This window comes from Tursiops truncatus, chromosome 11, assembly GCF_011762595.2.
Source record: "Tursiops truncatus isolate mTurTru1 chromosome 11, mTurTru1.mat.Y, whole genome shotgun sequence".
In the NCBI taxonomy this organism is placed as follows: Eukaryota; Metazoa; Chordata; class Mammalia; order Artiodactyla; family Delphinidae; genus Tursiops; species Tursiops truncatus.
The window spans coordinates 8,464,995-8,482,731 of NC_047044.1; the positions used below are offsets into that span (position 1 = coordinate 8,464,995).

The 17,737-nt window shown below is 40.4% G+C and overlaps 1 protein-coding gene across 16 annotated transcripts in view; it reads right to left on the reverse strand.

The window, feature by feature from the left end:
• The window catches only part of TNRC6B (trinucleotide repeat containing adaptor 6B), a 262,411-nt gene that overhangs the window by 136,429 nt on the left and 108,245 nt on the right, over positions 1-17,737 (reverse strand). The window contains exon 1 of one of the 16 annotated variants that reach the window (XM_019943745.3): positions 7,112-7,388. The exons of the other annotated variants lie outside the window; for them this stretch is intronic. Coding sequence (XP_019799304.1) covers positions 7,112-7,116 — 5 coding nt within the window. The 5' untranslated portion in view covers positions 7,117-7,388. Of the gene's footprint in view, positions 1-7,111; positions 7,389-17,737 lie in introns of those variants that run through there. 16 annotated transcript variants of the gene reach the window in all.

The following is a 17,737-nucleotide window of genomic DNA, read 5'->3' on the forward strand; positions in this document are numbered from 1 at the left end:
CAAAACCTGCTGACCGCATCTGAGATTGAGAAGTCCTGCCCTCATCTTCAGTGACTCACGACTGTCCTGCACAAGCACCTTTCTTTAATCCTTTCCCAGGTCCTCTTTCTCTTCCTGTCCCCAAGGCCCCATTCTCAGTTCTCTTTTCCATTCTCTGCACCCATGGTGACCTCATCTCCTCTCAGCTTCAACTATCACTTCTATGTGGATGACTTCCAATTCTTTATCTCCACTTCTGACCTCTTTCTCAAGCGTCAGCTCCACATTGCCAGCTGCCTGCTAACCAGTTCCATCTGGAAATCCCACCAGCTCCTTAAACTCAGTATGCCTGACCTGGAATTCCCCATCTTCATTTCTGCTGAAGATTCCCGTCATTCACCTTGAAAACCTGGAGTCCCTGGTCCCTCTTCTAGCCCCACTGCCACAGTCTTAGGGCAGGCCCTTTCATAACAGGCCTCCTACTTGGCCTGCCTATCTCAATTCTCCCCTCAGTCCTGCCCTCTCCCAATCCCACCACTCCCAGTCCCTCCTCTGCCTCACTGCCATACTAATATTCTCAAAATACCACATTGATCACATTGCCTTCAGACTTTCAACAGACCCCCCACTATCTGCCTTGGCAATCCAAACTACTCAGCAGGCGTCCCAGCTCTCCCATAGACATTCAAACTCCCTTCAATCCCCTCTGAACACAACTAACCCTCCAGCTACAATGCTCTGCCCTCATGTCTGCTCTTCACAATTCTGCCCAATATTTAAGGCTCAGCTCAAATAAAACGTCCTCATATAAAGACGTCTCTGATCAACCCAGCCAAAATTAGCCTTTCTCCTCCCTCAAACTCCTTTTGTATTTCTAATGGTGACCACTGTAGTAATGGGAGCACATCTGTGGTCTTACCCTCTCTATAAAATAGTGTTCTTTTAACACGTGCACTGCACACTGCCATTTCTGGACATCTTACCAAAGAAATCAACTTAAAAAGGAAAATCTTGGTAAAGCTGGGACCACTGATGACTCTCAAATCTACCTCCAGCCAGATATCTAATTACTCCAGACCTTCATTTTGATGCCCCAAGATTAAATTACTCCAAAACTGAACTCATTTTCTCAATCCCACACATGTCTCTCGTCTAAATAGACCCTAACTCCGTGAATGGTACCACCATCCATCAGCAGGCCAGGCCAGAGACAGAGGTGTCATCTTTTATTTCCCCAACCCTAACCCTCAATGATCAGGTTCTGTGAAATCTTTTTCCTAAATGTCTCTGGTTTTATCCACTTCTTCCCAGCTCTGCTGTCAGCCCAGGCCACCATCACCTGAGATTACTGCAACACCATCTGGTCTTATACTCAATCCTCCAGCCATTTTCTACAGTCCAACTAGAGCATATCTTTCAAAAGTTCAATCTGATCAGGTGAAATTCCTGCTGAAAACCCTTTAATTGTTCTCGGGATAAAGACTTCCAAACATGACTTATATAGACTCTTCTGCAACTCACCAGTGTTTACCTTTTCAGTTTCACTTCTCATTTCCCAGATTATCTTTTCTTTTACACACATCACCCTCCAACCATGTCCAAGTACTCTACATACAGTTCTCCAAATATGCTGAAGTCCTCTCTTGCCTCAGGGCCCTTGCATAAGCTGGTCCCTCTATGTGGGTTGGGCGTCCCTCTTTTGTAATCACCCAACACCCTGAGGACTGGCCAGGCTCCTTGCATTTATATTCTTTCTAACTTCAGCAATGGTACCTGGAAAAAAATCTTCCTACTACTCCTATGCTAGCTCTTATCCCAATGTCTGGCAGGTAATAGGTATTCAAATAATTATTTGTAATGAATGAACAGATAAAAATTTTGTTTTTCTTTGAAACAAATTCCAGTCCAATGTCAATGAATGAAAGCTGTTTGTCATCTATATTAATTCAACAGCATTGTATAAAGTGGGCAATTGACCTAAATTTTAATTTTATCTGTCTTTTGAGTCAGATAAAATTGTCTATTACCAGTTTGGTTAAATAGAGTCTACATGTGCAGGCTCAGAACAATGAAAATGAAGGAAAAAACACTGTATTTTATATTCTCCTTTGCGTTGTGAACTTTAAGACCAATTCATTTGAAACTGTTGAGAACCTTTAGATGCAAAACACAGAATGTATGAAAAGCAGCCAAGCAAATGTGGATACACCACAGAGGCAGAGCCTGAAGGGAACGGGAGAGCAGGGAGAGATGACCTCAGACCGTAGGAATGTAGGGACTTGAATAAAAGAAAAGGCTCAGCGCTGCCCCTGCCCTCATCTAGACTGAAGCTCTGGGCAATCCGTGCCCGCGCGTCATGATCCTGGGAGCCATGAGAGGATCAAGCATCTGTGGGGCCATAAAAGCCTTTCTGGTTTACTTAACAGAGAGAGAGCAAAGGGGAAGGAAACACTGAGCAACGAGACTAGGTGCTGGCCCCTTCATACAGCATTTCCCTTCTGCTTCCCAACAACATATTATTCCCATTTTACTGATTAAGAAACAGGGGCTTGGGCTTCCCTGGTGGTGCGGTGGTTGGGGGTCCGCCTGCCGATGCAGGGGACACGGGTTCGTGCCCCGGTCCGGGAGGATCCCACATGCCGCGGAGCAGCTGGGCCCGTGAGCCAGGGCCGCTGAGCCTGCGCGTCCGCAACGGGAGAGGCCACAGCAGTGAGAGGCCCGCGTACCGAGGAAAAAAAAAAAAAAAAGAAACAGGGGCTTACGGTCACATAGCTGGTCCTGGTGACCTTATACTCAGGTCTAATTCAAACACATTTTTATTGAGCACTTACTTGTGCTAAGCCCTATTCTAGATGCTGAGGATTGAGCAATAAGCAAAACACTACAGTCTGCTTTGGTTTGTGGGGAGTGATGTACCACACACAAATAATGTGATTGCAGATACTGACACAATTAAGGGGCATAAAAAAAAGTAAAACTAAGGGATATGATAGAGTAACTAGGGAGGCAACTTAAGTTGCAAGGTTCTCAGAGATAATTTAAAGGATAATTTTGCAGGCCTAGAAGAAAAAAAAGGATAAAGTGACTATCTCGTCAAACCTTAAATCGAAGTCTCTAGAACTACCAGAAGCAAAAACTTACCATCCGTTCCCTGACTATCAGTAAGGAGACCATCGGGGAAAGAACTATAGGTTATCCTAGTCATAACCCAAAGCAGTAGCTTCGACAGTCATCAGGTGGTAAATATTTCCACAGGAACCGGTGGCTGCTCAGGGCCACAGGCTGACCAAATGAATTCTTAGCTCCCCCTGCACCTACACCGGCAGCAGGCATAATAAATGATTGCTGAATATTTGAAGAAAGAAAGGAAAGCATGTTAAAATGTCACCATCGCGGGTTAAATCCCTTTTCAGGCCAAGTGGCTTCAATTCACCCCACCCACTCCACCACAAGTCTTAATCACAAGAAGGTGAGGGAAGTCGGATTAGTGTAAACCCTTGAACAATACTGTACTAGGAAACAATTAGCATAGGCTGCCCCACTCCCCAGTCAATGATCAGAAACCCCACCTTTAAATTCCGAGTTCCACTTAAAGAAAATCTAATAGCCAAATGATAATTAAAAATTAATAAGGAGTAATTATTTGGCTTCTTTAAATAAGGGTTCTCCTAATGCAGATACTCAGGCTACTTATGTACCAGGTACTTGTTCTAACTGTTGCACACAGAGGACCAAGGTAAAGCCACTGGTTCTTTACCTGGGTATCTCCCTCATTAGATGGGTACTCCTTGAGGGGAGGAACAAAGTACATTCACCTGTGTTGCCTCAGGGCCTTGTCCAATTTAAACTGCAGAAGGTCAATGATCATACTGAGTTGTAAAAATTAAATTTCTCCAAAACTTTTCAGTTCTGGGGCAGCTGGGTAGGGTGAGGCCCACCCCTTACTACTGTTATCTGCTGGGGCCTGCTCTGCAGAACCTGAAGGTCTCATCATCACATATCACTCTTTCTGTGTCTCTTTGTAAGTTTAAGAGCTGGAAAAGCCTTAGAAGTCTCTGCTTCAAATTTTAGAAGTTGATTTTTAAAGGACTGTCCCGGTGGCGACAGAGAATAACAAATGGCCATTCAAAGCTGAACAACAGGGCTGAGTTTGCGCCATATACCAAAGATGCCAATGCTTCCTTTCTGGCACACAGATGGAAGGACTGAAAAACAGTTTAAAAATAAGATACCACTTCTGATAAATAGGCGCTATCAATTTTTGTGATGCTTCAGTAAAATCTTAATAATGAATCTGTGACAATTCTTCCTGAGACAGAGTAGCCTTGTGAATAATGACATTAATATCACAAGTAGACCCAGCATTGGGGGTGGGGAGGCTTCAGTGAGGACTGTATTATTTTTCTCCAGTAAGAAACTTCCCCTGCATACACTGTCTCATTTTTAAAAACCACAACATGCAAGTTCTAATATCCCTGGGGTTTTGCTGGTCATAGCATCAGCTACATCTCTGAAGTTTTTAGATTCATTTCATGCTACCAATAGAAAGAAAACTTCAACAAAAGGCACAAATACCATCCATCTGCACACTTGATTTATTACTCATTTTTATTTGCTCCTGAATTCCCATAGTTTGGTGTGCCATAAGGACTGGCCCTGAAGGAACTTAGATCCAAAATGGCAGCTGAGCTTCTGAAACTCATCAGAGCCATAATGCCTAACATACGTGAAACCAGGTCTTATTTATCGCACTTCTCAACCTGTCTAGGAGAGAAGAATATTTACCAAAACATTTCAAAGAATCAGATGGCATTCTGTTAATGTTCATTATATCATTCTTCTTCTTGCCTAAGAGACCAGGCACCCTGCTTCTGGTCCCTCTGCTCTGCAAACTGAATTAAACTGCTATTCACATGTTTACAGTCCACAAAAACAATCTAATGGCAAAACATGGAAAGCTTAGGTTCTTCTCATTCTTCTTCTGTAAGGCCAACTTAGGAAATGGGCGTAAAATGAATCATCTAACAAGTAAAGCCCCAAATAAGCACTTTCATTTTCAGAAAAAACAACAAAAATCAGAGCTCTAATTTTCCTTAGGTCTACCACAAAGCAACACTCCCTATCACTATGGTAATTTCTGTCTTTTCCTTTAAATTCAAGCTGTAAAAAAAATTTTTAAGAGACAAATTTGTTCCAGATTACCTCCTGACTGTAATGTTTCCAATCCCTCTTACACAAAAGCTGAACTTATACCAAAAAAATTTACACTGAATTTAAACCGTCACTTCTCTACTCATTTCCACTAATATAATAACATTAATTTTAGAAAAATAATAAAATACTTGCTCTTTACAGACAGAGGACTTTAATTATCTTTATGAATTCAAATGGAAAGTCTTTTTGTTAAATTAGCATGAAAGTCCCTTCATCTACACACAATTGGCCCAAAGAAACAGGCCATTTTCAGCACAAGAGGCCAATCCATTTTAACAGTGAATAAAGCTTTTGAAAGCACTACACACCCTCTTCCAGACTGTCAAATTTTCAAAATGGTCCAGCATTTTTTTTGCATTTTTTTAACACTTTCAGGTCCAGCAAACATCTTATAATTAGATTAATTAAAAAGGAAACAACAGCCAAAAAAAGCCACTGCTCACTTCTGATCAAAATTATTCCATTTATGCTTAATTAGCTTTAATCCAAGTCTACATATTTAATGATGGGGATATGACAATTCAACCTATTTGCATATTTTAAATGCCCTTTCTAAACTATACTTTGTAACAGATTTAGAAAAATAGTCTGTTTCTCATGCCAATATGCTAAGGCATAAATCAGGAGAATACAAATTAGGAAGGAAAAAAAAAAAAGAAAACAAGGCCTCTCAGAGCCAGGGATGTGCTGGGAGGCGGGGGGCGGGGGGGGGGTAATTTCCCCGGGGGGGGTGCAATTTACCCGCCGCATCAAAACTACGATCCTTTCTGCCCACCAGACCGAGAAGCATTACATCACACTCTCACAATGATAGGGGGAGGTGGCTCTGAGAAAGCAAGTTTTCAGCCGCCTTCCCTCCCTGTTCCCAGGCTTTCTAGAATCCTGCATTAGGAGTAATGGAATTTAACTTCAGTGCACTGCACACACAGTTTCAGGGGTAACACATACAGCTACTTATTTAGGTGACCCAATATGACCACTTCACAATGGATACGTGGCTAAAACAGGCAACTACACACACAGATGCTGAATTTGTGCTGAAAAGCCCAGTTCATCTGTGTAAGATTAAACAGAAATTGTAATCTATGAGAAACGAATAAAGCCAATCCACAGGGAGAAACTGATAAATAATTCCTAATCGGGAGGAATAGCTGTTTATACCCTTTAAAACACCATGTTTACAAGATAGTCCCACCATTTGGTTCGAACCACAATCAAAATAAAAGCGCATCTGGCTGCATATTTGAGAACACACACAGAGACCCAGTGCAAATGAGCGCGCGCAGAGGAGAGGGGTGATCCACACATTGCTTGGGAGGTTTTCAAGCAGGGGAATCTACAAACCCCAAACCTCCTGGTGTTCACTCGCCCCCAGCCTGATGTTTAAAATGGATCAGGTCTTATTTTAGGTTTTACATCTCTCTAGGAAGGATGGCCTAGCTTTAAAAAAAAAGAGAAAAAGAAAAAGGTTTTCCCGTGGTAGTGCTTGCCCTCCCAGATCCTTTGTCGGCCTTAGCAGCCGAAAGAATGCAAACCCATTTATATTTATGCAAATTTTTGCAGCAGATTTAAGGGGGCAGGGAGAGGTCTGTGTTTTTTAAAAAACCTCTTTCTAAATATCAAATTTCCAAATACTCGCAGCTTCATTTATTTGCAAGACAGACACGATGATGAATATCTGCATATAAATTAAAAGTGCAATTAAATCACTTCAAAATCAAATATTTTACCAAGGCTTTTCCATTTCTAAAATGCCGAACCAAAAGTACATCACGGGTCTGATTTACACAGATTCACGAAATGTCTGAAGCCAGCCTCCACGCTAGACAAATGTCGATTTGCAACACCACTAGTGAAAACGGTTAGACAAGATCCATATAAATCAATTGGTTTTAAAAAATTGAAAATATTTACCAACCTCATAAAGTGCAGCAGTGCTTAAATCCAGCAAATTGAGGCATACAAGGTAGAAATGGAAATGAAAAAAGGTCCAAAAAATGATTTCTTTTTGTCTATCTGTTTTTTTGTATTTTAAATATTCAGAAACCAGCAGAGACTCTGTCGGCCATTTTGGCTTGAACTAACTCTCACACTCACTCTCCCTCTTGCTCTCTCTCTCCCCCTCTGTCTCTGAAGGAAACAGCTTTTTGTGACCTTCAAATAGAGGCGGATCATGTGACTTTGGGTAGGTTTGTCAATCAGGAAAGGGGAGGGAACTGGGGCTGAAACTACCTTAAAGGGAAAGCGGCCCTTTTCCACTCACTTTCATTTGTGAAACGCTGTTATCTCATACTCTCCACCTACACACACTGAATGTGAAAGTGGCAACAGCATAAGGGTAACAGATGAACAAAATATAAAAACCTTTATTGGTTTATAGAAATGTTCTCAGTTGCTAACGATTCTTACAGATCCTGGAGCTTGGCTCACTTGCTACAGTTATTCTCTGGATGTTTGGGCAAGCACAGGCTGGCAAACTACTCTTTAAAAAGGGGCTTAAACAACACCTTACCCAAACAAGAGACTTTCGTCTTTAGAGACTGAGGTGAAACACAGGACACAACTGATCTCTAACAAGCTCCTAAAATGCACAGGAAAAGACTGAAAGGAAACATACCAAAGTATAATCTGTGAATGCCAACTCAGAGAGGTTAAGTGACTTATCCCAATCACACAGCTAGACAGCTGCAGAACAGTGACTGGTTTCCCAGCTGAACTCCACATTTATTGTTTCAGGTGTATGTATGTTTGGTACCTCCTCCCCGCACCCCAAATAAAAACTATGCTACAGCACAGCAAGCTGGCAGATCTGAGTCACCTTTAATCCCCTCCCCCACCTGAGGAAGTAGCTCGGCAGCTGACCTAGAGTCAGCGCTAAAATTTAAAACCTACCTGGTTTCCCCCATTCCTAAGAGCCTTCTTCTGACTCAGTGCATCTTGCTTTCAACCCACCTAAGAAAACCACGCTGGGTTTGCGTCTCTAGCTCTGGGGCTAACAGGCTGTGTAACCTTAGTTAGGCAATTCCCTTTACCTTCCAGGCCTCAGTTTTCTCATTTGTGGAATGTAAGGATTGGCCATCAGTAGATGGTATCTTTGATTCCTTTCAGCCCTAAAACTGTACTCGGCTTCTTTGTTTTTAGCAGTTCTGTTTCATCTTATCCTTGCCATCTCAAAAGTCATTACCCCAGGAAAGTTTTCCTTGACCCTCCCCGTCTAGACCAGGCCTTCCTGTTCAACACTCCCATAACTTCCCTTACTACTTCTTCATAGCACCAGGCATAACTGCAATTTATTATTTGTCAAAGAAGTTGCTTATAGTTGGTCGTCCCCAGTATGTATAAGGACACATACCACATCTTCCTTCACTGCTGTGTGAGGCCTGATACCTACCTAGCCCCACATAGTAGGTAAATAAATGAATGAATTAATGACTTAGACCTCCATTCAGAAGTGCTGGGCTGAAGAGAGGAAATGTGCTATCCAAATACAAGGAATAAAAGTCACATAGTTTCCAGAAAATCATCTCCATCTATTTGTTTTAAGGACTGCTTGAGGAAATAAAGTAACTAAAATCATAGAAAGCGGGCAAAAGTGCCCTGTGACTATCAGACTCCATCTATCTCTATGAACCAGAAAAGCTCAGATTCCACAGTGTGATTCTTCCAAATGAACTGGGCTGACCAAGCGTAATCTGACATGCCAGCCAGCACAGAAATGATGGATTCTGTAAGCCCAGCGTTCCTTGAAAAGGAACCTACGAACCCTTTCTAAATCCCACACGTTTGTCATCCTGGCTTCTGGGTCTTTATAAAGTCTCCCTCCTTCGCTTTTTCCACGGTGATAGAAGAACCAGAAAGGAGTTGTTTCAGGGCAGGCAGAGGCCAATGCCTAGATGATCCGGCAGCTTGAATATTTATGGCGTAAACGCTTCCACTGTCTTTGCACAGACCCGAGTGGAGTAGGAGCCAGGACCTGAACTGACAATTGAGATTGTAAGCAAAAGCAGGAAACTCCTAGGATGGAAATTTTGAACATTTAGTCTATTTTTATCCTTCCAATACCTTCCAGATGAGCCACGGAAAGTTTACTTATGTGGAGCATGCTCAACATGTTAAAATGCATGGAAATTGTACAGCTGCCTTGTTTTAATTTGTGATGGACAGAATTTCTTTATAAGACTGAATTTTGCCAAGTCTCCACTCCTCAATGCAGAATATTATCATATAAACGTGACTACGTGTTTCCTTGTGTTATAGCAAGCTGCACAAAACGTAGAGAAACAAACACATTTTAAAGCAAAATATTAGCTCTATTTTCAAATGATATGATCAATTATTTTCTTCAACCTCCAGGAATCTTTTTCTTGGTGAGATACCTCTAAACTTAAAACAATTAGTCCAATTGTTCATCTCAAAGAAAGAAGTGTAATAAATGTACTATTTCCCCTGTATTTCCAGGCATTTTGGACTTTGTGATATAGTTATATTTATTGTACTGTTTTCATATTAACAATTAGACAGCGTTTTTAAATTATATTACAGGGCTTCCCTGGTGGTCCAGTGGCTAAGGCTCTGGGCTCCCTATGCAGGGGGTCCGGGTTCAATCCCTGGTCAGGGAACTAGATGCCACATGCATGCCACAACTAAAGATCCTGTGTGCTGCAATGAAGATCCCGTGTGCCACAGCTAAGACCCGGCGCAGCCAAATAAATAAATATTAAAAAAAAAAAAAACTGCCCTAAAAATAAATTATATTACAAAGTGAGGATACAAAGTAACAAAAAATGAGTTTACTTTTAAAACAAATAAACCTGAACTTATATGTTCAAATGAGTGTTATCTTTCAAAGTTGGCACCTTCGCTGACTATATAACCACTACTAAAATATTTCTATGAGGAAACATGATTGAAAAATAATGAACTGAACATATTTAACTCAAAAATCTACAAAATGAGTAATGAACTCAAAAAATAAATTAACGATAAAATCATAAAGAGTAGACTGAATCTTTATTGATTCAAAAAACTTTTGCTTGTTTTAAAATGAACCTATCTACAAAACAGAAACAGACTCACAGACATAGAGAATAGACTTGTGGCTGCCAAGGGAGAGGGGTGTAGGAAAGGGATGGACTGGGAGTTCAGGTTTAGCAGATGCAAACCATTACATATAGAATGGATAAACAACAGGGAACCATATTCAATATCCGAGATAAACCATAATAGAAAAGAATATTTAAAAATTTATATATATGGGGCTTCTCTGGTGGCGCAGTGGTTATGAATCCGTCTGCCAATGAAGGGGACATGTGTTCAAGCCCTGGTCCAGGAAGATCCCACATGCCGTGAAGCAACTAAGCCCGTGCGCCACAACTACTGAGCTTGCACTCTAGAGCCCATGAGACACAACTACTGAGCCCATGTGCCACAACTACTGAAGCCCGTGCACCTAGAGCCTGTGCTCCGCAACAAGAGAAGCCATCGCAATGAGAAGCCTGCGCACTGCAACAAAGAGCAGCCCCCACTCGCCGCAACTAGAGAAAGACTGTGTGCAGCAACGAAGACGCAATGCAGCCAAAAATAAATAAATAAAAATAAATTTAAAAATTTATATATATGTATAACACTTTGCAGTACAGCAGAAATTAACGCTGAAAATCAACTATACTTAAAATTTTTTAAAAATTTTGTTTCAAAAAATAAATAACTGGGTATATACCTGGAGAAAACCATAATTCGAAAAGATACATGCACCCCCGTGTTCACTCCAGCACTATTTACAATAGCCAATCAACCTAAATGTCTATTGACAGATGAATGGATAAAGAAGATGTGCTATACATATATATATAATAGAATACTACTCAGCCATAAAAAAGAGTGAAATAATGCCGTTTGTGGCAACATGGAGAGACCTAGAGATTATCATACTAAATGAAGTAAGCCAGATAAAGACAAATATCATATGATATTGCTTATATATGGAATCTAAAAAAATGATACAAATGAGCTTATTTACAAAACAGAAGGAGACTCACAGACATAGAAAACAAACTTACAGTTACCAAGGGGTAAAGGGGGGTTGAGGGGGATAAATTAGGAGGTTGGGATTAATTTATACACACTATTGTATATAAAATAGATAACCAACAAAGACCTACTGTATAGCACAGGGAACTATACTCAGTATTTAGTAATAACCTATAAGGGAAAAGAATCTGAAAAGGCATATATATATATACACACACACACATATCTGTAACTGAATCACTGTGCTGTACACCTGAAACTAACAAAATACTGTAAATCAACTATACTTCAATGAAAATAATAACAATAAAATTTTTAAATTAAGTTTTAAAAATTAATAAAAAATAAAATAAATAAATAAAAGTGGATAATCCTTTGGAAAGTCTGATCAATTAAAAACAAGAGAGGGGCTTCCCTGGTGGCGCAGTGGTTGAGAGTCCACCTGCCAATGCAGGGGACATGGGTTCGTGCCCCGGTCCGGGAAGATCCCACATGCCACGGAGTGGCTGGGCCCGTGAGCCATGGTCGCTGAGCCTGCGCGTCCGGAGCCTGTGTTCCGCAATGGGAGAGGCCACGGTAGTGAGGGGCCCGCGTACCGCAAAAAAAAAAAAAAAAAAAAAAAAAAAACCATTGCAGAAATGTGTTAGATAATTATTCAAAGAACTAGCCACTGAAACTACGTCAGGCATAAGTAGTTTTCTTCTATCAAACAGATAATTTCATGTTATCTCTACTGTTCCCGAACTTATGGAGACAGAAGAGAAAGCTTCCTAATTTCTTCTATGAGGCTAACATATTCCTGATATCCATCTGGATTCAGATGCGGTATGAAAAATAAAACTACAGACCAATCTTCATTTGTGAAGACAAACACAAAAATCCTAAGTAAAATATTAGCAAGTAGAATTTACCAGTTTTAAGAGAATAATTCATTATGACCATGTAGGGTTTATACCAACAATTCGAGGATTGTTAAATTACAAAATCTATTAACATAACTCTTCATTTGTTCAACAAGTATGTATTAACTGCCTTCTCTGTGTCTGTGCTAGGTGCTGCAGATACAGTAGTACCAAACAGGGTAGGTTCTCGTACACATGGAGCCAATATCCTCATGGGAGAAGGAAATTCACTGAGAAGGAAGTAAAGAGTTGATGGGATATGGAAAAACTGAGAGAGGCTCACTTTAGATCAGGTGGTTAGGGAAGGCTTTTCTCAGGAGGGGCATTTAAGCTGAGCTGAAAAGCAATTGCTTGAGTGTTGAAAGAACAAGAGGGATGATCAGGAGGCTAGGCCAGGTGACCAAGGGAGAGAGGTGGGAGACGAAGCCGAGGAGGTGGGAGGGGCTAGATCATAGTGGGTCTTGCAGGCCACAGAAAGGATGTTATTGTTAAGAACGGTGGAAAGTCACAAAAGAATTTTAAAGCGGGAGAGTGAACAGTGCCATTTTATCCATTACGCAGTCTCCACTTAATATCTCGGATCTACAAGCTTTTTAAGGGTCTAGGCAAATGTTTGGGACCTGAAAAAATATATTTACAAGTCCAAAATACAAAAAGAAAATTATAACCATAAAAATTAATAAATGCTTCAGTGTCCTTGGAATATAACACCCAACAATTTCATTCACTAAGTTGAGCATTTATAAGGTTTCATTACATTTGAAAATAATTCTCACTTTGTAAAAAATACTAAATATGTTAATTATTAAGAAATCTTAGGTGATTACAAATTAAGTCAGTTATTTGTAGCCAAAGAATTTCAGAAGCAAAATTATTAAAATTCTTTTAACATACGATAGCAAAAATAAGTAAAACCACGTATTTAACATGGAATGAGGGGCTTCCCTGGTGGTCCAGTAGTTAAGAATCCGCCTTCCAATGCAGGGGACACGGGTTCGATCCCTGGTTGGGGAACTAAGATGGCGGGGCAACTAAGCCCATGTGCCGCAACTAAGACCCAACACAGCCAACTAAACAAAAAAATATTTTTTAAAAAAAAATATGGGATGAGGGTACCTTTTAATATGTTTCCTATAAAGTGGGACAAAGTCTCCAAACCTCCCAAAGTAAACATTCCAAGGACCCATGGAGGTCTTACTACCACTTTAGGAGAGACAGAATCAGAGTTATGTGTTCAAAAGCTCATCCTGGCTTCTATATGGAGAATACACTACAGAGGACCAAGTGGAGAAGCAGAGACAAGTTGGAAGGCAACTGTGGACTTCTAGGTGAGGGAGTCAGATGGAGGGGGTAGAGGGGCTTCAATCGTAGGTTAGATAACTGGTTGTTGTTAAGAATGCAATCTGTGGGACTTCCCTGGTGGTCCAGTGGCTAAGACTCCATGTTTCCAATGCAGGGGGCCTGGGTTCGAGCCCTGGTCAGGGAACTAGATCCCACATGCTGCAACTAAAGATCCTGCATGGGGGCTTCCCTGGTGGCACAGTGGTTAAGAATCCACCTGCCAACGCAGGGGACACAGGTTCGAGCCCTGGTCCAGGAAGATCCCACGTGCCGTGGGGCAACTAAAGAGCCCGCGCTCTAGAGCCCATGAACCACAACTACTGAAGCCTGTGCTCCTAGAGCCCGTGCTCTGCAACAAGAGAAGCCACCGCAATGAGAAGCCTGCGCACCGCAACAAAGAGTAGCCCCTGCTCGCCGCAGCTAGAGATGGCCCGCGCGCAGCAACAAAGACCCAACACAGCCAAAAATAAAATAAATAAATTTATTTTTTAAAAAAATGCTGCATGCCACAACTAAAAGATCCCGCGTGCTGCAATTAAGACCCGGTACAGCCAAATAAGTAAATATTAAAAAAAAAAAAAAAAGAATGCAATCTGTGACCATGAAGTATATAGTAAGGCCAATCCACCCTTTCAAAAATAAGACTCCAAACTCTGAACTCACCGTTCATTCAGTCAAGAACCATCTTTTAAGCATCTACTATGTATTAGATGCTGTGCTAGAACCAAGCCCAGGAGGGTACAAAGAGGACTTTAACACCTTGAAGGACAGAGACATGTAAATCCATAATTAAAATATAGCATGGTAACTGCCATAATTAAAGTATAAATTGAGATATATAGATAGTTATGCTATAAGAATACAAAGAACTAACTGCTGAGAGTCAGAAAAGGTTTCACAGGGGAGGTAAGATTTTAAACCGAGTTTTAAAGAATCAGTAGGAGTTTGTCGTGTAGAAAACACAGGAAAGGCAAAAGCTTTTCTAAGTCTTATCAACTTCAGTACTACCAAACGACAGCGATGAAGAAGGCTGATGAGAAATAAATGTAAGAACTAAGTTTTTTCAGAATTTTTATCCCCAACAAAGTCAGAAGGTATATAGATAGAAATAGTAGTCAAAACTACAGTGGAATCTCTAACACAACTAGAATCCAAAATCTTTGGAGAAGGTTAGCATTTACACTCCTATTACACATTTATAAATGAGAATGCTAGCAGACCTTTTAAGGAACATTAAAAGAAAATTCTCAGATTCTTTAGAATCAAACCTCAAAAATCAAATTTGCATCTGGAGGATGCCTTCCTTGACACTCCTGTTTGAGTTCAGTGTCCTCCTCTGTGCTTCCTGGCACCCTGTATACGCCTCTACGGAAGCACCTTCCAACCCTACTGTTATTGTTACCCATTTACTTGGTGCTTCCCCCTCTAAACTATGAGCTTCTTAAGGGCAGGGTATATGGTTATTATTTCTATCTCTAGTACATAGGAGGAATTCAATTAATGTTTGCTGAATGAATGACCAAATGAATAAGCAAAAGAATGAATAGATGAATACTATTAACCTGGGTATTTATAAGAGGCAAAAGAAACAACACTTAACATCCTATAATTAGGAGATAAGACACTGGACAGTCAACAAGAAAGTATAAGATAAATTGTTAACTATATGGTTCCAACCCTCAGAGAGACAGGAGTTAGAAAATTGAGACACTATAGCTCATTTGAGCTGAGTTTCAAAGGAAGGACAGAATCAGAATGGTCAAAATAGATGTTTCAGCAATGTGTGCCATCCTGTTGCTACAATGGTGTAGTTGGTGGGTGTGCCCGGGCCAAACAGTGGGGCTCCATGGCCCAAAAAGAGTGCTGAATTTTTACTGCACATGCTCAATAATCCATAGAGTAATGCTGAACTTAAGGGTTTAGGGGTAGATTCTCTGGTCATTGAGCACATCCAGGTGAATGAAGTCCCCAGGATGTGGTGCAGGACTTAACAGAGCTCATGGTCAGATCAACCCATACATGAGCTCTCCCTACCACACTGAGATATCCTTACTGAAAAAGAACACATTGTTCCTAAACCAGAAGAAGAGGTTGCACAGAAAAAAAAGATATTCCTGAAGAAACAAAAACTTACAGACCAGAATAAATGCCGCAAGAAAACAAATGCAAATAAAAGTAAAACAAAAAACAAAACCAAAAGAACACAAAAAACCCCAGATGCTTCAATATGAAGCTAATGAAGCTTTAGCTGCAGGACCCCTCACTTTCATGGGGCTCTCCCAAAGCCCTAGGAGGGGTCCTGAAACTATGCCCAGATGATCTCTTTTTTTTTTTATTGTAGTAAAATATGTAAAATTTACCATCTTAACCATTTTTAAGTGTACAGTTCAGCAGTGTTAAATATATTCACATTGTTGCGAAACAGATCTCCAGAACTTTTTCATCTTGCAAGTCTGAAATTGTACACCCATTAAACAACTCCCCTTCTCCCCCTCCCCCCAGCTCCTGGTAACCACCATTTTACTTTCTATTTACATAAATCTGACTACTTTAGATACCTCATAAAAGTAGGATCACACAGTATTTGTCTGTGACTGGCTTATTTCACTTATAATATTTTCAAGGTTCCATCCATGTTGTAGCATTTAATAGGATTTCCATCATTTTATGAGTGAATAATATTCCATTTCCTGTATATACCACATTTTGTTTATCCATTCATCCACCAATGGGACACCTGAGTTGATTCTACCCCTTGGCTATTATGAATAATACTGCTATGAATATGAGTGTGCAAATATTTCTTCAAGATCTTGCTTTCAATTCTTTTGGATACATAACCAGAAAGGGGATTCCTGGATCATTTGGTAGTTCTATTTTTGAGTTTTTGAGGAAACTCTCAACTGTTTTCCACAGAAGTTATGCCATTTTATAATCCCACCAATAGTGCACAAAGGTTCCAATTTCTCCATATCCTTGCCAATATTTATTTTGTTTCTTGCTTTTTTTTTTTGATAGTAGTTATCCTGATGGGTGTGAAATGACATCTCACTGTGGTTTTGATTTGCATTTCCTTGATGATTAGTGATGCTGAGCATCTTTTCATATGTGTAAAGGCCATTTATTTTATCATCTTTGGAGAAATGTCTATTCAAGGCCTTTGGACATTTTTTAATCAGGTTATTTGATTTTTGCTGTTGTTGAGTTGCTATTTATATATTCTGGACATTAATCTCTTATTAGATAATATGATTTGCAAATATTTCCTCACAATCTGTAGAATGCCTTTTTACTCTATGACTGTTCTTTGATGCATAAAAATTTTTAACTTTGATGTAGTTCCATTTGTCTATTTTTGCTTTTATGCCTATGCTTTTGGTGTCATATCCAAAAAACACTGCCAAGTCCAGTATCATGAAGCTTTTTTCCTACGTTTTCTTTTAGGAGTTTTATAGTTGTAGGTCTTAGGCTTAGGTCTTTGATCCACGTTGAGTTAATATTTGTATATAGTATAAGATAAGGGTCCAACTTCATTCTTTTGCAAATGGGTATTGAAAATTCCCAGTGCCATATGTTGAAAAGACTCTCTGTTCCCCATTGAATGGTCTTAGCACCTTTGTCAAAGATAATCTGACCTTATATGAGGGTTTATTTCTGGGCTTTCTATTCTTTCCATTTGTCTGTTTGCCTGTCTTAATGCCAGTATCACATTGTTTTTGATTACTGTAGCTTTGTAATAAATTTTGAAATTAGGAGTGTGAGTTCTCCAACTTTGTTCCAAATGACCAATTATTTTTAAAAATGTGCGAAGACAATGTATTTTTCCTCACAATCTTAACACAGATTGTCAAAACCACAGCCTCTTTCCATCTCAACTCCCCCCCCCACCATGATCCTCCCTGTCAACAGAGTCAGAGTGGCTGTAGGCCTTTGGGGGATTCCTAAAGGGAAAGCTGTGTTGATGATATTTTATTGGTTTTGGGGTTTTTTTTAATTAATTAATTTATTTTTGGCTGCACTGGGTCTTCGCTGCGGTGCATGGGTTTCTCACTGCGGTGGCTTCTCTTGTTGCAGAGCACAGGCTCTAGGCGTAAGGGCTTCAGTAGTTGTGGCATGCGGGGTCAGTAGTTGTGGCTTGCGGGCTCTAGAGCTCAGGATCAGTAGTTGTGGCACACGGGCTTAGATGCTCTGCGGCATGTGGGATCTTCCCGGACCAGGGCTCGAATCTGTGTCCCCTGCATTGGCAGGTGGATTCTTAACCACTGTGCCCC